We start from the raw sequence: 20,922 nt of genomic DNA, 5'->3' as shown, positions 1-20,922 counted from the left end.
CTGCCGGGAAGTCCCTTCCTGAGCGGGAGGCCATAGGTGGAGACGTCGGGGGGCTGCCGTGACGTCAGCGAATAAGGAAAGGAGCGCGCTGAGGCGTCTGCTGCCCGGACCCGGCCATGGAAGCGGCGGAGCTGGAGCAGGAGGCGGTGAAGTTCGCGCAGATGGCGGTGCAGCGGGACCAGCGGGGCCACTACCACGAAGCGGCCTTTTACTACAAGGTGCCAGGGGGAGCGGGGTCGCGGGGGAGGGGGGGAGGAGGAAATGGGGTGCCACCCATGGGCGTAGCCAAGGGGGGCAATAAAAATCAATTAAAATACAAACCACATGAGGTTCTGCCCCCCCCAAACTAAAGGCTTGCCCCCCTAGCAAAATGCCTGGCCCCCTAAAAAAAGGCCTGGCCCCCAGCAAAAGGCCTGCCCCACAACAAAGGCCTGCCCCCAACAAAAGGCTTGCACCCCTAGCAAAACGCCTGCCCCCTAACAAAAGGCTTGCCCCCCCCCAGCAAAACGCCTGCCCCCCAACAAAGGCCTTGCCCCACCACAAAAGGCCTGCCCCCAACAAAAGGCTTGCACCCCTAGCAAAATGCCTGCCCCCCCCCAACAAAAGACCTGCCCCACCTAACGAAAGCCTTGCCCCCCCAACAAAAGCCTTACCCCCCCAATAAAAGGCCTGCCAACCCCAACAAAAGGCCTCCCCCTCCCCAAACAAGAGGCCTGCCTATACCCATGTTGCCACCTGTCCTGTACAATACAGAAATTTTAGTGTAAAATGCTTCATCCTTTATTGATAAAGTTTTCTTCTGTATTTCAGGTTTCCTCTCTATCTCTGTGCCAAGTTAGGGATCCTCTCCAACTGGCTGTGTTTGAAAGGGTGTGTGAAAGGTTAAGGTCAATGTTAGAAACTGAGATATGAAAGCTAGCAGCTTTAATGGCACCATAAACCTTTATAAAATGTGCTAGCTGGAGTGACAAGAGTTATATCCTCTGGACTCTGATAATCTTTGGTAAGATGGCACCCCAAGCAAGGCCAAAATTGGGCGTCCCCGAATGGGTATTTTCAGGAATCTTCTCAACTTTGCACCCCCTCGGCTCCATTGCAACCAGAAGGCCACTCTGGAATTTTTCACGCACACACCTACCAGTGAATTTGAAAATTTGTTTGTGCTTTGCTACTCAGAGCTTAAATATATGACCTTTCACACAACCTGTACAGCAATACATGCAGTTCAGGGTAGTAGTAATGATGATAATAATAATAATAATAATAATAATAATAATAATAATAATAATAATAATGGGGCATATTCTGATGAGGGGACGAGCTTTGCTCCACATGTCAAATTTGGTTGTTCTTATATTGCAGGTATCAAATGCCACAAATATTTTGAAAATGCACCTGTCTTGCCGTCAAAACCATACCAAGGGTGTGGTTATAATTCTGCAAACTAATTCCAGTCATACTTGCTTTTACATTGACCGCAGTGTACAGTCGTTTCATAACCAATGATCTTCCACCTTTTTCCACGTGCCTAGATTTTTCTGTGACTAACTTTGATCATAAGCTAATTTCTTCCGTTCAATAAAAAAGACAAAAATTGTTTGTAGTGTCTGGATACTCTAGCTGTGCAGGAAAGGCCTGGTTGGCTTTGGCTGGAGCTAAAGTATTTCAGTCATACAAAGTGGAGATCTATAATTTTGGCCGCTCTCCAAGGTCTCTGTTAGAGTGATTTCCTAGTCCTCCTTCCTGAGATGCTGTGAATTGAATATGGGAGCTTCCAAGTGCAATATCTGGGCTCTACCACTCCTGCAAAATTTGAATTGTAGAGCTGGAACAGACCGCCCTGTGTTGCCCATTGTGGGGCTCAATTTAACCCACAACCCCGAGGTTAAGAGTCTCATGCTCTACTGACTGGGGCATAGTTAAAAGATATTTGTGAACGCTAGATGTTGTGGGTCAAAACGTTAGCATGAGTAACTCGGGTGCAAGCCTGTGATGACGAAAGGGCCTCTTGCATGCTTGCACTGGTGTTAAATATATGTAGAAATGGTGTTTGTTTACGGTGCCATCCACTTTTGGGAGGGGATCTTGTGGGAAAGAAAATATATAATTCCGTGAGCATGTTTAAGTATGGAGTGATTGTGAAGCTCTTGTGAAGTTAACCTAGTATGCTAGGGGAAATTTGGTAGGATGCTGTGCTCATAAAAGTACCTGAAAGAATGCTTTCTGTATAGACTTGCCCGTTCATGAAGATCTACCAGTTGGGGAGGTCCACTTGGGATACGGGTGGCACTGTGCTCTAAACCACTGAGCCTCTTGGGCTTGCCAATCAAAAGTTGGCGATTCAGATCCCCGCAACGGGGTAAGCTCCCGTTGCTCTGTCCAAGCTCCTACCAACCTAGCAGTTTGAAAGCACGCCAGTGCAAGTAGATAAATAGGTACTGAGAAGGCATTTGTGCAAATGAGGTTATGCTTTCCCTGGCTTTTGAAACCTGAAAGAAATACTTTAAAGATCCAACCTGTTCTCTTCATTGTAATTTGTTTTAATTTACTCTAATGTTGTCCTTTAATGTTGCTCTGGGGTCTTATGGTGAAGAAATCTAATAATAATATATTTGAGGGAGATAAGCTTTCTGGTTGCCTTAATTTTTAAACACTTGTGTTGTATTTTCTCTTCTCAGGAAGCTGCGCAGTCTTTGATTTATGCTGCAATGGCAGGATCCGTCTTGGAAAATATTCCAGAGAAAATAAGTGAATATTTGGAAAGAGTTCAAGCCCTGTACTCAGCAGGTTAGTAAAGACAAAACCTGAAAACTTTCTCTCTTCATTAGGAAATCAACAAGGCATGTTCTAGAAAAGATGTTACGCCCAGTGTTCTCATCCTGAGGTAAAGTTCTTAATCCGAGGTACTGCTTCCAGGTTAGCGGAGTCTGTAACCCAAGGTGTTTGTAACCCAAGGTGTTTGTAACCCGAGGTACCACTGTAACTATAATAATGGGTCAGGTTAAATAAGGGAAATGAATGGTTCTTCTTCCTACTCTAGTGCAAAGAGTCGACCCCTTGAAGTCAAAGCAGCAGCTGGACTTGGAGCGGGCCCGTTTCCTGGTTACGCAGGCTTTCGACGAAGACGAGAAAGGCAACAGCGAGGAAGCGATAGAGCTGTACACAGAAGCCGTGGAACTCTGCCTGAAAACGGTATGTTAAGCTACCAACTTAACTTGGTGGGATTATGTCATGGCAAGGAACTCTTCCGTTCCTGTAAACGATCGACACGCGATTGTGATTTTTGCCGCTGCCTGCTCTTGCAATTCACTCCCCCCCACATGAGGAAGGGGAGAGCTGAGGTGGCAAGAGTTAAAAGGGGCTGCAGGAATCGAGAGAAGCATTGGTTGGCTTCGCGGTTTTCCCCACATTGTGATTTTTGCATAACACCCACCCACCCACACCCATCCCATAATTCGCGATGTATAGCCAGGCCAAAAATTATGAAGCCGATATAACGATATGGACTTCAAACCGGTTTTTGACAATATATCAATATATTGGCCAGCCCTAGCAGAGTACTGAGGCTAAGAGGCAGTGGCTTAGCTTGAGTCTGTCTAATAGGTAGACTGAGCTCTTCTACCCAACAGGTCTTATTCTTTAAAGCTGTTGCTTCTCTAACTTCAGCTGTTTGGCTGCATCCAAGTTGCCTTCATTTTATTGAGTGTTTGAGACAAAATAGTCTTGCGGAGAGGTTTTTTGTCTGTTAGAAGGATTTGTGTCGTCATTCTGGATAGTATAAATGGAAGGAATTGACTTTTCCTACCCCCTGACCTCTTTGTCTTTCTGCATGTAGATTGCTGGTTAGGCTTCTTAAACCCCTTTTTTTCATATTAAAGGCCAATGAAACTTCAGAAACAGCTCTCCAGGCAAAACTGAAGCAGCTGGCTCGGCAGGCACTGGACAGGTGAGTTTCTTGAAGCTTTGTATGAGCGCATTGCATGAAAACCCTGTTTCCTAAGTAGTAGTAGTTGTTGTTATTTATTGAATTTATATACCGCCCTATACCCGCAGGTCTCTGTTGCATTTAAAAACAAACAAACAAACAGTTTTTCTGCCTGTCAGGTAGCTTTTAAAGGTATGGGAAGCCTTGCTGGAGCAAAAGCTTGCAACTTTATCGACACTGCGATAGCATTTCACTCCTTGAAATGTTCATTGCCTGCAGATGCTGTGTTTTGCATTCCTTTTCAAAAAAAAGTTTTTATTTATACTTTTCAAATTTATACATTTCATTAATTTTACAATCATTTTAACATTTCAAAGTTTGACTTCCTCCCCTCTTTCTGCGGTTCCTTAAATTCATTTTTTAATATCTTTTGCATATTCAAATTCATGTTTGCATTACTTGTTAATTTTAATAAAGAACTTAGTGCAAATCCATAAGAGTCTAAAGCAAAATCCACACAGCTACCTTCTGAAATGCCATTTGCTGTGCTGTTTGTATTTTTGTTTGAATATCGACAGTAAGTAGTGGTTTTTTCAATGTTTCCAAATAAAATGTTTGTTTATTAGATTTATTTCCTACCCTTCCACCCAAAGGGAGCCCAGGGCAGCAACCAACAAGCAACAAAGCAATAAAAACATATTTAAAACAATACAGATGCAAACAAAATAGTGGCTGACATCAGATAGAAAAGGGGTGAGCTGTGTCCAATATGAGTGCTGTATAAAGTCCCTTAATTCCATATGATAGATATATATAGATAGATAGATATATGAGAGAGCTATATTTTTATGAGTGTTTCTAATCGGATTTTGTTTTAATAATGTGGGCTTACATAAATGTGTTAATTGCATTCTAATCCAGAGGGCTGTCCAGCAAAGTTGAACTTGGAACAGACTTGTTGAAATGAATGAACCAACATTACTCGTGTCCATTAATTTAAGTGGGCCTGCTCTGAGGATGGCTAGCATTGGATACAACACAGTATATTTTGAAATTCCATATATCGGTCAGCTCTGCTGATATCAGCAACCATTTGTTTCTTTCATTTACGAATCGCTGCCCAGAAGGCCTCCCAAAGAGATTTACAATATAGCAATGTACAGTGGTACCTCTGGTTACATACGCTTCAGGTTACAGACTCTGCTAACCCAGAAATAGTACGTCGGGTTAAGAACTTTGCTTCAGGATGAGAACAGAAATCATGCTTCGGTGGTGTGGCGGCAGTGGGAGGCCCTATTAGCTAAAGTGGTGCTTCAGGTTAAGAACAATTTCAGGTTAAGAACAGACCTACGGAACGAATAAAGTTCTTAACCCAAGGTACTACTGTATATAAAATAGCTGCATATATTAAAACAGGTTTTAAAAGTAGATATGAGTATAAAAACAGTTTCTAAAAAACAACAGCACATACATAAAACATGTTTGTTCATATGTTTTATTAGTTATGCATCCTTCACTGTAACATCCCAGGACGGGTTGCAGCATTAAAAGCCATGTAAAACTTTATCCCAAGTGTGCTAAAGGTTTTAGAAGGTTTGTCGAAAGCGGAATATCTTTAGCAAGAAAGCTAAGGATGAGGAGGCACCTATCTGATATGCAGTGGGAGGGAGTTCCAAAGGTCAAATTCCAACATTGTTCAGAATAGACTTCCTGATAGGATGGCGTCCACAAGATGCCCTCTTTTGCAAAACACAATGATCAGTTGGATATTTAGAGAAACACAATGATCCGTTGGGTATTTAGAGTGTAGATACAGTTATTCTCTTTGGTCATCTACAGTGAATAGGAGCTGCTTCCAGGCAACTATTCAGTGATTTTTGTTTTACAAAAACCGGTTCTTCCCTCTTAGTTTAGGCCAGTGATGCCTTGCATAGATAATTGTGAGTGTGGATTTATTTGCATTGCACTAGGGTTGGTATAAGAGCTTGGACCATCAAGGATGACTGTTTAAATGAAGGAAATCCTGAAGCATATTCTGATTATCTGTGTACTGTATTTAGAATAATGGAATAGCTGTTTTCAGCTAAATTTCTGGTTGTACACAAATCTTTAGCAAGACAACACAACAAGAAGCTTGCTAATAAATTGTTGCATGATTCCTGTTAGTATGCACAAAACTTTCAGGTTTTCTTTTTAGTTGAAAGAACTGTCTTGAGTGGTTTCTATGTTAGATGGCATATGCTGTTCTTGCTGTACAGGAATCCTTGGGCTGTATGAAACGAAGGTTTTATGGACGTTTAACATGTAGAGTATATGAAAAGCCTAAGAATGCAAATACCGTATTTTTCGCTCTATAAGACGCACCAGACCATAAGACGCACCTAGTTTTTGGAGGAGGAAAACAAGAAAAAAAATATTCTGAATCTCAGAAGCCAGAACAGCAAGAGGGATCGCTGCGTAGTGAAAGCAGCAATCCCTCTTGCTGTTCTGGCTTCTGGGATAGCTGCGCAGCCTGCATTCGCTCCATAAGACGCACACACATTTCCCCTTACTTTTTAGGAGGGAAAAAGAAAGTCATAGAGCAAAAAATACGGTACGTAAGAATTATGCAGCCACTCTTGCCTTGTTTGTTTTTTAATCATTCGTTCTCACAAAAGCAATTAATATTTTTTGCATTTTTGCACAGCAAAATGAGTAGTATATGATTGGTGGCATTTATAGGAGGCGTCGCAATGTACCGCCACCAATGAAATAAAAACTCTTGATGCGTGTAAAATGCAAACACTCTATTTTAGAGCTGAAGCGCTGAAGGATTCAAAGCCGTCTCAGAAAGACAAGCCGGTCCCAGCGAAACCAAATCAGCAAGCCCGGACTTACTTTCCATTAGGGCCTGATTTTTCCTTGAACGATAAGCCACAGGCAGTCAGAGCTGTGCAGGCCAGTGAACCTCAAGGTCAGCGATACACCGCAGAGGAGATTGAGGTGCTCAGGTAAGGAAAGGGAAAGGCTTTCCAGGCTTATTGAAAGTGGGTTGCCTCATTTAGGCTGCAGTCGGGTGCACACTTAAACCGGGGAGCCCGTCCCACTGAACACAGTGAGGCTTACTTCTGAGCAAGCATGCATGGGATTGTTGAAAGCACCAAATTGTAGACCGATGTGATGATTCTGTTGGGATGCGTCTGGGGAGACGGGGGCATTTGGCAGGCCCCCAGCTGGCTCCAACCACCGGCCGGCAGCCGGGCAAACTCCATTTCTTGGAACAACATCAATCAGCGACCCAAGCCTTCAGAAGCACGCAAGCCAGCAGAGATAAGAACTCTTTGCAATAGAAGTGTCGGACAGAGACGTGTAAGCATTATTTACAGGGACGCTGGTGGCGCTGTGGGTTAAACCACAGAGCCTAGGACTTGCCGATCAGAAGGTCGGCAGTTCGAATCCCCGCAACGGGGTGAGCTTCCATTGCTCGGTCCCTGCTCCTGCCAACCTAGCAGTTCGAAAACACTTCAAAGTGCAAGTAAATAAATAGGTACCGCTCCGGCGGGAAGGTAAACGGCGTTTCCGTGCGCTTCTCTGGCTCGCCAGAAGCGGCTTAGTCATGCTGGCCACATGACCCGGAAGCTGTACGCCAGCTCCCTCGGCCATTAAAGCGAGATGAGCGCCGCAACCCCAGAGTCGGCCACGACTGGATCTAATGGTCAGGGTTCCCTTTACCTTTTTATTCAGCATAGTTCAGGAACAAAGGAAAAACATGTCTGCTTCCCTTCGTGTCCAAGCAAAACAGCAGCATAGCAATATGCAACGGACGTTCCCAGCAGACTGTGCTGGAAGTAAACAGACATGTGACTTACAACAACTCCACATATCTGTTCCTCTTAAGGCAGAATGGAACATCAGTATCCTAACAGATACAACAACAGCAAATGTTGCACGGCTCTTAAATATCAAGAAGGCGTGCCGACTTTATCGAGGAGTTTATGCCAATGATCAAGCAATGTGTAATTCTAATCCCATTTCCCTTTGGGATGCAAATGTGCTAAGGCTAACAGCAGGATATTTAGCTGATAAATGTATCCACATATTTGGGGGCGGAATAGTGGGACGCGGGTGGCGCTGTGGGTAAAACCTCAGTGCCTAAGACTTGCCGATCGTATGGTCGGTGGTTCGAATCCCCGTGGCGGGGTGAGCTCCCATCGTTCGGTCCCAGCTCCTGCCCACCTAGCAGTTCGAAAGCACCCCTAAGTGCAAGTAGATAAATAGGTACCGCTTTATAGCGGGAAGGTAAACGGCGTTTCCGTGTGTTGCACTGGTGCCGGCTCGCCAGCTGCAGCTTCGTCACGCTGGCCACGTGGCCCGGAAGTGTCTTCGGACGGCGCCGGCTCACGGCCTCTAGAGCGAGATGAGCACGCAACCTTAGAGTCGGACACGACTGGCCCGTACGGGCAGGGGTACCTTTACCTTTACCTTTAGCATTGCTGCTAGAGGAGATACAGGTTTGCCACGCTTGTTTGCCGCCGCCACCCCTGCTGCCCTTTTAAAACAAGCCAACACAAATAGGACTTTGTACAGCTTTGGAGGAAGTCAGGGGAAGGCTACAGTAGTAACTTCCTGCCTGGCAAGCAAGCTTCAAAGAGATGGAGCCCCCTGGTGGTCTGGGGAAGCAGTGTCTGTTTTAAGACGCTGTGTTTGCACCACACTGACCTCCCCACCTCTTTCTCTAACTCCACCAGCCATTTCTGCTCTGAACCCTTGGTGGCCAGAATATTCAGGGCAAATGACCGTGTGAACAAAGCTTTTAATGCAAAACTGAAGGGGGAAATTTGCTGGCTCTTTAAAACGAGACCATCCACTGCATCTTGCTCCCTCCCTATACTAAAAATGCTGAAGGTATTAAGCAGGCAAGTATACCTCACCTCTTCATTTAGAGGCTGGCAGGGTGGGAAACAAATGCATTTGAATAGCACTGTGGTCCTGACATCTTGCATCCTGCTTTCATAGGAAGACGTCAAAGATCAATGGCATTGAGTACGTCCCTTTCATGAGCGTTGACCTCAGAGAGCGTTTCGCTTTTCCGGTACCTTTCTCGTAAGTGAATATAAGTTGCCTAGCTATGGACTCGCCGAAATGCTTTCTCATTCCTTATTATTCTTAAGAATTTTCCCTTGGGAACAATGTTCAGATGCTCCCTTGAAAGGGTGGTGTGATAAGTAAGCTGTTGTCGCCTGCTCATTGTGGGTGAATTCATTCAACTATAAGCACTATAGAAACATTCTTGACATCTGCAGTATCCCTGTTAAATTTTCGAACACTGCTACTGTTAGGAAAAATGCTTACAGGCCATTCACCTTCAGATTAAGGAAATCAATTAACGGGCTTCTTGAACCCTGACTGATCAGTGCAGTGGAAGCTGGAAGAATATTTTATATACCGTATTTTTCGCCCTATAGGACGCACTTTTCCCCCTCCAAAAATGAAGGGGAAATGTGTGTGCGTCCTATGGGGCGAATGCAGGCTTCAGGAAGCTATCCGCAAGCCTTGGGAGCCCGTGGGAGTTCCCGCTGGGCTCCCAAGGCTTGCGAACAGCAGCCTGCAGCCCGAAACCTGGGGAGCGCAGCGGAGCGCACCCCGGGCTTCGGGCAGCTCTCCGCAAGCCTGGGAGCCCGGTGCGACTTCCCGCCGGGCTCCCTAGGCTTGCGGATAGCAGCCTGCATCCCGAAGCCTGGGGCGCGCTATGCAACGCGCTCCGGGCTTCGGGCAGATATTCACAAGCCTGGGGAGAACGACGAAGGTCGCGCCGGTCTTTCCAGGCTTGCGGGTAGCAGCCTGCATCCCGAAGCCTGAGGCGCACTGCACAGCGTGCCCTGGGCTTCGGGCAGATATCCACAAGCCTGGGGAGACCGACGGGAAGTCGCGCCTGGGGGGGAAATAATTTTCTTTTTCTTTTTCCCCTCCCCCCAAAAAAACCTAAGTGCGCCCTATGGGGCGAAAAATACGGTATACCTATATTCTTTATTGAAATATAATAATAATAATAATAATAATAATAATAATAATAATAATAATAATAATTGATAATAATATAAATATTTTATTTGTACCCCGCCTTTCCCAGCTGGAGCTGGGCTCAGAGCGGCTAACTTATAAATAACACAGTAATTAATTGTAATTAATTAGACCATAACCTAATACGGCATTTATAAAAGGGAAGAAAGCTTTATTTTTAACTTGTAAGACTCCAGAGATCTACACCTTCCTGTTATTAGTATCTCCCAGAGTTTTATGTGTTTCACACTGACTTAGGACTGTAGAATCATGAATGAGTTAAATGGGCAACTTTTCCAAAGACTTTTTACAAAGTGTATAGAAGTTGTCTCACCTTTGTGTTCTCTGAAGTGCATCTCTTCTTACTCTCTTACTCTGCTTGAAGTAACTCATGAGCCCTACAGCCCTAACGCTAAGGAGGCTTGAGAGGTGTTAAGATTTTAAGAAAGCGTGACAGGGAAAACACGTACACATTTGAGTCTGGAAGTCAATCTCAAAAAGTAATTGCCGATGAATATTTGCTCCATATTAAAAAGATAAAATTGCATGATCACACATTACAATCCATAAAAGCCACAATCTAAGACTGTTATAACAATATTCTGACAGCAGCAGTTGAGTGATACTGGCAAAACAAAACAGTATAAAGATATAAAAAAAGCAGCAAAGAATGAAAAATTGAAAGCAGATTGTAAAGCAACTATTGCTAAAAAAAAGAGCTATTTTATATTGTGGCTTTTTGGAACCAAAGCGGAGTAGACTCGTTTGTAAAGAGCCTAGGAAATAAACTCAAATACAGATTGATAGCCGGGATCTGCATATATTACAAGGAGATTGCTTTGGTTGTTGGTCATGAGGCCTAAGTAGTCTTCACAGCGGTAAATATTGGGGCAAACAGGGTATAATTCAGTGGGTGGCACTGTGGTCTAAATCACTGAGCCTCTTGGGCTCACCGATCAGAAGGTCGGCGGTTTGAATCCCCCCGAAGGAGCTCCCATTGCTCTGTCCCAGCTCCTGCCAACCTAGCAGTTCGAAAGCACGTCAGTGCAAGTAGATAAATAGGTACCACTGTGGCAGGAAGGTAAACAGTGTTCAGTTGCGCCAAAAGCAGTTTAGTCCTGCTGGCCCCATGACCTGGAAAGTTGTCTGTGGACAAATGCTGGCTCCCCTCTACCTGAAAGCAAGATGAATGCCACAACCCCATAGTCACCTTTGACTGGACTTAACAGTCCAGGAGTCTTTTACCTTTCACCTTAATTCAGTGTAGGACTCCAAGCACCCTGTTGCGGGGATTCGAACCGCCGACCTTCTCATCGGCAAGTCCTAGGCTCTGTGGTTTAACCCACAGCACCACCCGTGTCCCTGTGGATCTGCATAGGTGGGCAGAAAACCTTTTGGGTATTGCTTCCTGATTTGCCCTGATAAAATTAATGCGTGATAAAGTGATTTTAGCAGCCCATGGATTTCATACTTTTGGTTTGGGGTGGGGATTGCTTTGATTGCAGAGATAGATGTGGCAAGCTGCCGTTGTCTCCCAAGCAGAAAGCAATGTTTTCCCGCTGGGTGCGTCCCGACGAGATAACAAACAGCCCCACCATGATCTACACAGTGTCGAGCTTCAGCATAAAACAGGTAAGGAGGATCGTTCTGATCTGACACAGTTGGGTGTCCTCAAATAAGAGAAACAAAGCAAGACGGCAGAAGTTGACACTTTCACAGTCTGCAAAGAGAGCTTTCGCTTTTGATTTTCTTTCATACACTGTTCCTGTGAGCAACGTTCAGAACCCCCACACAACCAGAAAGTATTAATTACGTTTCAGAGCCCTAATTTGGGAATAGGAAGGGCCATTTCATTTGCAGGCTGTAACTGCTACTGCAAACCTAGCAGTTCGAAAGCACGTCAAAGTGCAAGTAGATAAATAGGTACCGCTCCGGTGGGAAGGTAAACGGCGTTTCCATGTGCTGCTCTGGTTCACCAGAAGCGGCTTAGTCATGCTGGCCACATGACCCAGAAGCTGTACGCCGGCTCCCTCAGCCAGTAAAGCAAGATGAGCGCTGCAACCCCAGAGTTGGTCACGACTGGACCTAATGGTTAGGGCTCCCTTTACTTTTACCTTTACCTTTAACACGGGTAGTATTGACCTCCAACTCCCATTAGTCCTGAGCTGCTTAGCCAGTGGTCAGCCAGGTGGGAGTTCAAGTTCAGTCACATTGGAGGGCCGCAGGTTTCCTAGCCCTGCTCTGCTGCAGTTGGAGAAGTTGTGTTTAGAGAAATGCTTTAGAGGAAAACAGAATCAGTGGCTCTTTCTCATCTGTCAAAGTGAATGGAGAATATTTTCTTCAATGCCTTTGGATCTGACGAAGAATCCAGAGGTTTGGGTGCTTTGAGGTTAGAACTGGTATATCAGAAATGGGGGCTATGTGGCCTTGCAGATATTTCTGGGCTCCCAATTCCCATCATCCCTGGCAATATGGAGGGCCTCTGGCTCCCCATCCTGGTGTGGTTACCTGACCTTTGAGGAAACCGGTGTTTACAGTTTCAAGCGTATTTATTTGCCTTGAATTGGCTCAGTTCTTCCCCCAGATTTTCGATCAGTTGAGAAATCTAATTTATTGTTGGGTCCTCTCCGCTCCCCAAATCTTTACATTGGCCTGCTTGTCAGTGGCACTTCATTCTTTATGTATTTTATTTATGATTTTCAGTTTTATACATTTCAGTAATTTTACAATCATTTTAACGTTTCAAAACTTGACTTCCTTCCCCCTCTTTCCACGGTTCCTTAAATTTATTTTTAATATTTTCTGCATATCCGAATTAACTTAATTTGCTCATTTATTCATCTACTTTAAATATATACTCTTATAAAACTGCAGGTTATTACAATGATCCTGCCAATGTTTTTATCTGTTTGCAATTTATAAGTAAATATTCAACAAACCACTTCCATTTTTTAATAAAAAGTTTATCTTGATTTCTTATTTTCCTGGTAAGTGTCGCCATTTCTGCATATTCCATAAGTTACCAGGTACGCTGGCACTCCTTGACGCTTGACTCTTTCTGTCCTCAGACAATCGTGTCAGATTGTTCCTTCGTAGCTTCTCTTGCTATCAGTGCGGCATACGAAAGACGATACAACAAGAAGCTGATTACCAGGTACGCTCTGTTCTGGCAGATGATCTGCAAAGTTTTTGTTTCCAATTTTTTTTAATATAAAAAAATGTGCTGGAAAGAACTTGACAGCTTCACTATCTATGTGCTTTCTGGCCATTTTTAAATATATATATATTTATTTAGTTTTTCAAATTATAATTTTACAATCACATATCCAACATACAACATAAAAACAAGATTCTAAAGACTCTCCTGGACTTCCCTCCTTGTGGGTCCTATTATTAATCATTTCCTCCAGCATCTTTTATAATAATCCAAATCTTTTACATCTCCATTATATCCAAAATTCACCACTAAACTACAAGTGTTACTCCAATCCTACTAACAATTTTAGCTGTTTACAATGATTTTTAAGGTAAATTATAAATTTCCCCCGTTCCTTATTAAAAATTTTGGTCGTCCTGATTTCTGATTCTTCCGGTCATTTTGGCCATTTTAACATGCTCCGGAAACCTGCAGCCAGAGTCCTGACTGGTAACTTCAAATTGGTCAATGAAGCTCAACACCACCTTTTTGGCCCATGATACCCAGGCTAGATCTAGACACATAAAAGAAGCGTTTTGGTTAAGCACGTTGTAAACTTTCTATGAGAAATCAGGTTGGCGAAAATGGAACTCCACAGTGCCATCTGGTGTCTCAGAGTTATAAAGCACAAACAATGCGTATAAAGCGCTTTTTCTTTGCCAGTGTAGCTGAGTCCTCAGTTTCCCAAGCCCTCCTGTCTGCTTGCTTATTCCCTGTCTTCACAGAATGCCTCCCTCCCTCTTCTAGGCCTTTATGGTGCGTTTGAATCAAGATGGCTGGTTCAAGATGGTTGCTGCATCTTCCACCCCTGTTGTGTTCAGATATCTCCCACTTTCAGTCCATGTATTTATAGGCACTCTTGAAATCATAAATCCTCGATTGTGAGAGGCATGGGGAATGCATTTGGGGAGGGACCATAGCTCAGCTGTGGGTCACAGGTGGCACTGTGGTCTAAACCCACTGAGCCTTTTGGGCTTGCCGATCAGAAGGTCGGTGGTTCGAATCCCCGTGACGGAGTGAGCTCCCATTGCTCTGTCCCAGCTCCTGCCAACCTGGCAGTTTGAAAGCACGCCAGTGCAAGTAGATAAGTAGGTACCACTGCGGTGAGGTACCACATGCGCTCTAGTTTCCATCAGTGTTGTTTCTCGCTACCTCAAGGGGGACGATCCTGCCCGTGGGGTGGGGTCCTGGGCATCTGCTCCAAAGTCTGGCTGGGATGGCACTGCTGATGTCACAATACTCTTGTGATGTAGTTTAGTCTGCAACCAGGCAGGATGACAACAAATGCAAGGTTGCCGCTAGTAACAGGAGCCCAGTGCTTTGTGTCCATCCCTCCCAATATCTAGGGAAATAAGTGCATGACTATATCATTCGCCAGTTCCCCATTCACTCCACCCAAAGTTTTGCCTTGGCAAGGAAGGTGCTGTCTGCATGATTCACTGGGGATCCGGAAGCTCAGTTGTGTCAGTATGATAGGAATGACTGGGCTGTTCATGACATCTAAATACGCTGCACCACTGCATGGCATAAGTGGTGAGGTTATAAAAGTTATGTACTTTGTACTATTTATTTAATTTTATTTATTTATTTATTTATTTATTTGTTTGTTTATTTATTTATTTCGGACACGTGTGGCGCTATGGTCTAAACCACTGAGCCTCTTGGGCTTGCCGATCAGAAGGTTGGCGGTTCGAATCCCCACAACCGAGTGAGCTCCCATTGCTCTGTCCCAGCTCCTGTCAACCTAGCAGTTCGAAAGCACGCCAGTGCATGTAGATAAATAGGTACCACTGCAGCGGGAAGGTGAACAGCATTTCCGTGCGCTCTGGTTTCCGTCACAGTGTTCCTTTGCGCCAGAAACGGTTTAGTCCTGCTGACCACATGACCCGGAAAGCTGTCTGCAGACAAATGCTGGCTCCCTTGGCCTGAAAGCGAGATGAACGCCGCATCCCCATAGTCGCCTTTGACTGGAATTAACTGTCCAGGGGTCCTTTACCTTTTATCTATAGCTCAGCTCTAGAGCATCTTACATGCAAAAAGTTCCAGGTTCAAACCTCTGGCATCTCTACCCTAATAATTTGTGTTTTCTGCAATTTTATATGCCTAACTCCATTGTGGTCGCTGGTGTCCTTCACTGTGTGGGACTTTCGGTTCTCTGTATAACTGAGAACCTTCCCTCTCAAGTGTGAGTTTAACACCAAATAGCATACAATACCACTCTTTCTTAAGCTTTAAGTTGACAACACGGGATTGAAATAGACTTGGCATAGTCCACAACATGCACACAGAATATATTCTAATATTTCCCCCGGTCTCTTTCCTTCCCCCCTTCAACACAGCATTATTTATCCGCAGAATAAAAAAGGAGAGCCGGAATATAATCCGTGTGGAAAATACATGGTTAAGCTGCATATCAATGGGGTCCCTCGGAAGGTAAGGTCATGATTGTTTGCTTGTTAGGTTGATGGTTAGAATTTTATGTAATTATACCCTATTAAGGTGTTGACTGAACACATGGGGGTCTCCACAAGGATGAATATACCACAAAAACAAGACCTTACCCCCCCCCCCGACACATACAATTCACAGCTTTTGCAGAGGACAACAATATTGGCAGGTGTCTGTTAGCATTTGTATTGCATTTGCATTGTAAATGTATTTTTTAAAAAAAAAAATGGTATTGGGGAAAGGAGGTGACAGTTGGGAGTTGGCTGGTTATTCTGTTAGTTGTTTCTTTGACCGAGAATGTGAGTGTGTGCTGATTTCAGGCAGACGCTGTCTGGAGGCGTTTGTGAGGAGAAGCAAGCTGTGGATTAATACCTTAGGCACTGCTATGAAGTAGTTTTGAAAACAAAAAGGACTAAGCCCTCTCTTGGGCTCAAGGGAGATAAACACATTGTGTTCATTAATATACAGTATATAGTCGTATCTTGGAAGTTGAACAGAATCCTTTCTGGAAGTCCGTTCAACTTCCAAGAGCCAGTGTGGTGTAGTGGTTAAGAGCGGTAGTCTTGCAATCTGGGGAACCGGGTTCGCTTCCCCGCTCCTCTACATGCAGCTGCTGGGTGACCTTGGGCTAGTCACATTTCTCTGAAGTCTCTCAGCCCCACTCACCTCACAGAGTCTTTGTTGTGGGGGAGGAAGGGAAAGGAGAATGTTAGCCGCTTTGAGACTCCTTCGGGTAGCGATAAAGCGGGATATCAAATCCAAACTCCTCTTCTTCTTCTTCAAAATGTTTGGAAACAAAGTGTGGCTTCTGATTGGCTGCAGGAAGCTCCTGCAGCCAATCAGAAGTCCCGTCAGACATTCGGCTTCCAAAAGAAAGTTCAAAAATCAGAGCAGTCACTTCCGGGTTTCGATCATTCAGGGGCCAAGTTCCAGGGTGTTCAGGATCCAAGGTATGACTATATGAATAATACTTGTTGTTCAACTGTTGCCAACCTGACAAGCAAAAAATTATCTTCAAGTCTTGTGTAAGGTGTCTTTTTTATCACAAATAGCTAACAGTGCCCCCATGTCCCCTGTATCTCATGTTTTAATCAACACATTGTCAGAACGCTTGTCTAGAGCCAATGTATATTCTTCGTTCTATGAGCCTGACTGTTCTGCGTGACTTATTTAATTCCACTCGAAGCTGCCACAGCTGTCTTATTTAAGCTCTTGGTTTGATCTCTCTCTGTCCTGTTTTGCCCAGGTGATAATCGATGACTTCCTACCGGTGGATCACAGCGGAGAGCTTCTCTGCTCTTACTCCAACAACAAAAGCGAACTCTGGGTTTCCTTGATAGAGAAGGCTTACATGAAGGTCATGGGAGGTTATGATTTTCCAGGATCAAATTCTGTGAGTACCGATCTGTTCTTGGCAAGGAGTAAATGTCTGTTCAGGCAGATCTTCCCATTATGAAGAGCTCTTCCATTAATCCCAAGTAGAGAATGTAAAATAGACGGATGCCATCATAAACAAAATATGATCTCTGCTTTTTGTTCATTTGTAGCATGTGTGCTTTTTTCCCAGCACAGCAAATAATCTCTGCAGGAATAAGTTATATTTGAGTTGGCCTTGTTTGGGGAATGTTCTTGGCAAATGCAAGTTAGCACGACTGAAGTCTAGTATGGGGCTTTATGGATTAAATTCTAGGGGGGGGGGTGCATTTGGGTACCACAACTTGGTCTCCAGTTTCTGAGGATTTGGCCCTTACTGATATCACATTTTCAGCTTCATCTCTGTGATGATGGAGGGAAGAAACCATTATATTGTGGCCAAAGGTAAGGAGGAAAGTAGCTGTGTTAGCCAGTGCAGTTCTGTCTCCTCTGAATCTGAAAATTTCTGATGGCTGCTTCAAAATCCATGGCGTTTTCTGTGAATTAGCCTTCTGTTACCTCCTAAAAAGTTTCACGTAGGCCAGCACCAAAAGGAAATGAAAACTGGAAGTTTCAGAACTGGAACCATACCTTTTATTAAACTTCTTGCTTTTCAAAAATAGCAATTTCCCCCCCGCATGGATGGCTTTTTCACAGTCCTGGGTTATACTGCTGTTTTTGTTACCGAGGAAATCTGCTTTTATTTCAGAATATTGATCTCCATGCGTTGACTGGCTGGATACCTGAAAGGATTGCCATGCACTCAGGCAACCAATCGTTCGACAAAGACAGTTCCTTCAGGATGCTTTACCAAAGGTAACTTAGAGCTGATATATATATATATATATATATATATATTTGCTTTCGTAGATTTTCACGGGTACAGGAATGCAGGTTTTGGTGTCCTCGGGTGTCTTCCCGTGTAAAAGATGGGGTGTCTAGGCGACGTTTCGACGAGGTCTCACTCGTCATCTTCATCTACGAAAGCAAATATCTCACCTCTACGGGGAGGAAACCTTCCAGCTTGAAGATGACGAGTGAGACCTCGTCGAAACGTCGCCTAGACACCCCATCTTTTACACGGGAAGACACCCGAGGACACCAAAACCTGCATACATATATATATATATATATATATATATATATATATATATATATGCAGGTTTTGGTGTCCTCGGGTATCTTCCCGTGTAAAAGTTGGGGTGTCTAGGCGACGTTTCGACGAGGTCTCACTCGTCATCTTCAGGCTGGTGCTTTCGGCTTCTTGTTACTGGAACAGAGCAGGATCTCAGTGTTTGAGTTCCTATAAATACTGTAGAGGAGGTATGGTGTATAGCCTCCAATGTTCTGGGCAGAGAGGAAGTTCCCAGGCTAGTGTGCCTTTTCTTCTTTTGTTCCTTAATTGCTTGAGGGATATCTTGAGTGATTTCTTGAGTGATATCCTGAGTACCACTTAGGTGGGTCATTAGGTGTGGATTAGTTGCTAAAGCCTTTGTGTCTTGACCTCTTGAACTTTGTGAAGAGTTTTTCTGAGAAGATGGGTGTACTACATTTAGTTGTGCTCTGGCTTGGCTTCGTGTATAGGGGCGAGCTGTGGTTTTGTGGCCTGTGCCAGCCAGATCTGTGTAGGGATTGCAGGGGGGTGCAGCATCCGGAGGTGCCACCATGGTTTGGCTACTGGATGGTGTCTGTAATTTATCTGTGGAGAGGGTCTGGGTTTGGGTCTGGTGTGGTTGATTGGTGATGGCGTTCTGTGTGCCTCTGGATCTGGTGTCAGTTTTTGTGGGGAGGGCTAATTTCCAGATGTCTGGCAAGCGGGATGTGTCGTCACGCTTGTTCATGTTGTGAGGGTGTTTCTCTATCTCGATGGCTTCCATGATTATTCTCTTGTGGTGATGTTCCATGTTAGAGAGCAATTTGGAGTCTGCAAAATTAATTTCGTGTCCTGTTTCTTTCATGTGTTGGAAGAGAGAGGAAGTTTTTTCTTCTTTTTTGACGGCATTCTTGTGTTCTGCGATACGTGCATTTATTCGTCTGTTTGTTTGTCCAATGTACGTGGCTGGGCAGACTTTGCAGGGTATTTCATAGACCCCTTGGTTTTCCAACTGGATTTTATCCTTGGGGTTTCTGAGGATATTGGCTATTTTTTGGTTGGCGCAAAAGGCTGTTTTGATATTGTGTTTATGGAGGATTTTGCTAATTTTATCTGTAGTGCCCTTGATATAAGGAAGGAGGGCCATGCCATTGTTTTCTTCTGTGTCTTGGTTTTTGGGGGGTGTTTCTTTTTGGATTAGCTTCGTAACCCTGTTTTGCTGGTATCCATTGGCAATTAACACATTTGAGAGATTCTGTAACTCAGTTGTCAAGTGGTCTTTGTCAGCCAGGCGTTTGGTTCTGGAGATGAGAGTCTTGGCTACGGAGTTTATTTGTGCAGGGTGGTGGTGTGATTGTGCATGTAAGTAGCGGTTGGTGTGTGTTTTTTTCCGGTAGATAGTGTGTCCTAGGGAGCCATCAGGTTTTTTGTAGATTAGGACGTCAAGAAAGGGAAGTTGGTTGTTGGCTTCTATTTCCATAGTGAATTGTATTTTGGGGTGTAGGCTGTTGAGATGTGTGAGGAAGCTGTCCAGTTTTTCCTTCCCGTGTGGCCAAATTACAAAGGTGTCGTCAACATATCTGAGCCAAAGTTTGGGTTTGTGTTCTGACTTGTCTAAAGCATTGGTTTCAAAGTGTTCCATGTACAGGTTTGCGATGACCGGTGAGAGGGGTGATCCCATAGGTGCTCCTTCTATCTGTTTGTATCTTTGTCCATTGTGGATGAAGTACGTGTTGGTTAGGCAGTGGTTGGTCAGGTCCAAGATGTATTCGGGGGGATTGTATTTGTTTTGAATGGCTGTCAAGGCTTCATTAATGGGCACTTGTGTGAAGAGAGATACAACATCGAAGCTCACAAGTAGGTCATTGGGATGTAGGTTTTGCTTCTTTATTGTTTCTATGAACTGGAAGGAGTTTGGAACGTGTGAAGAGATGGATTCTGCATAGGGCTGGAGTTGCTTGGCGAGAAATTTAGCGAGATTTTGTAGAGGTGAGCCTATGGAGCTGACTATTGGTCTGAGTGGTGTTCCTTCTTTGTGTATCTTGGGGAGGCCGTAGAGTTTGGGGCATCTGGATGATTTTTCTCTGGGGATGATTCTTAGCTGGATTTCTTCACTGATAGGAGAGGCTTTTATTTTGGATTTGGTGGTTTTTTCCAGGTAGGTGGTGGGATCTGTTTTTATAGGTTGGTAGGTAGGGTCTTGGAGTAGATTTGATAGTTTTGCTTGGTAGTCCGATGTGTTCATCACAACAGTGGCATTACCTTTGTCTGCTGGGAGAATGATTATGTTGTTGTCTTTCCTCAGGTTGGTGAGTGCTTTCTGTTCTTCTTTGTGTAAATTGCTTCTGGGTGGTTTGCTGGAGCAGAGGATGTTGGTGACTTCAAGTCTGATTTTATTGGCTTCATCTGGGTTGATTTTGGTTAGGCTAGCTTCGACTCCGCATATGATGTTTTCCGTGGGGATGCGTCTCGGGGCGACTGCAAAGTTGAAACCTTTGGAGAGTACTTTGGTTTCAGTTGAGGTGAGGATCCTGTCTGATATGTTATGTACTGTTTTTTTCATGGGTTGTTGTGGAGGGTGGCTGGGCTTCTGGCGTTTCTTTAGTTTGTGGAGTTTGTTGGTATGTGTGTCTGTCTTATGTGAGGTCTCCGTTTCAGCTCTCCAGACGGCTAGTTGTTTGCATTTGTCCCAGAGTGCAGGGTGGATTTTGTTACAGAGTTTGAGGTGAAGAGTGAGCAGATCTTTGTTGGTTTGGTTTAGTAGGTATCTTTTCTTGTGTAGTTCGTTTCTGATTAGGGATAGTTCAG

The 20,922-nt window shown here is 44.3% G+C and overlaps 1 protein-coding gene across 6 annotated transcripts in view; it reads left to right on the top strand.

Annotated features, from left to right (window-relative positions):
* Window positions 1–20,922, top strand: part of CAPN7 (calpain 7) — an 80,185-nt gene continuing 59,263 nt past the window's right edge. For 3 of the 6 annotated variants that reach the window (XR_013390249.1, XM_077916367.1, XM_077916371.1), the window contains exons 1-11: window positions 1–218; window positions 2,679–2,787; window positions 3,041–3,192; window positions 3,879–3,946; window positions 6,721–6,915; window positions 8,921–9,007; window positions 11,470–11,596; window positions 13,033–13,118; window positions 15,500–15,593; window positions 16,855–17,001; window positions 17,731–17,837. Coding sequence is in view for 5 of the 6 variants with exons in the window: in XM_077916367.1 (XP_077772493.1) it covers window positions 117–218; window positions 2,679–2,787; window positions 3,041–3,192; window positions 3,879–3,946; window positions 6,721–6,915; window positions 8,921–9,007; window positions 11,470–11,596; window positions 13,033–13,118; window positions 15,500–15,593; window positions 16,855–17,001; window positions 17,731–17,837 (1,274 nt within the window). In the remaining variant the exon portion in view is untranslated. The remainder of the gene's footprint in view (window positions 219–2,678; window positions 2,788–3,040; window positions 3,193–3,878; window positions 3,947–6,720; window positions 6,916–8,920; window positions 9,008–11,469; window positions 11,597–13,032; window positions 13,119–15,499; window positions 15,594–16,854; window positions 17,002–17,730; window positions 17,838–20,922) is intronic. The other 3 variants (XM_077916370.1, XM_077916369.1, XM_077916368.1) reach the window with 2 other exon arrangements.

This window comes from Podarcis muralis, chromosome 12 (genome assembly GCF_964188315.1).
Source record: "Podarcis muralis chromosome 12, rPodMur119.hap1.1, whole genome shotgun sequence".
NCBI classification, from domain to species: Eukaryota; Metazoa; Chordata; class Lepidosauria; order Squamata; family Lacertidae; genus Podarcis; species Podarcis muralis.
Note: the sequence above shows the minus strand (reverse complement) of the source record. Positions and strands in the feature narration are given on the sequence as shown.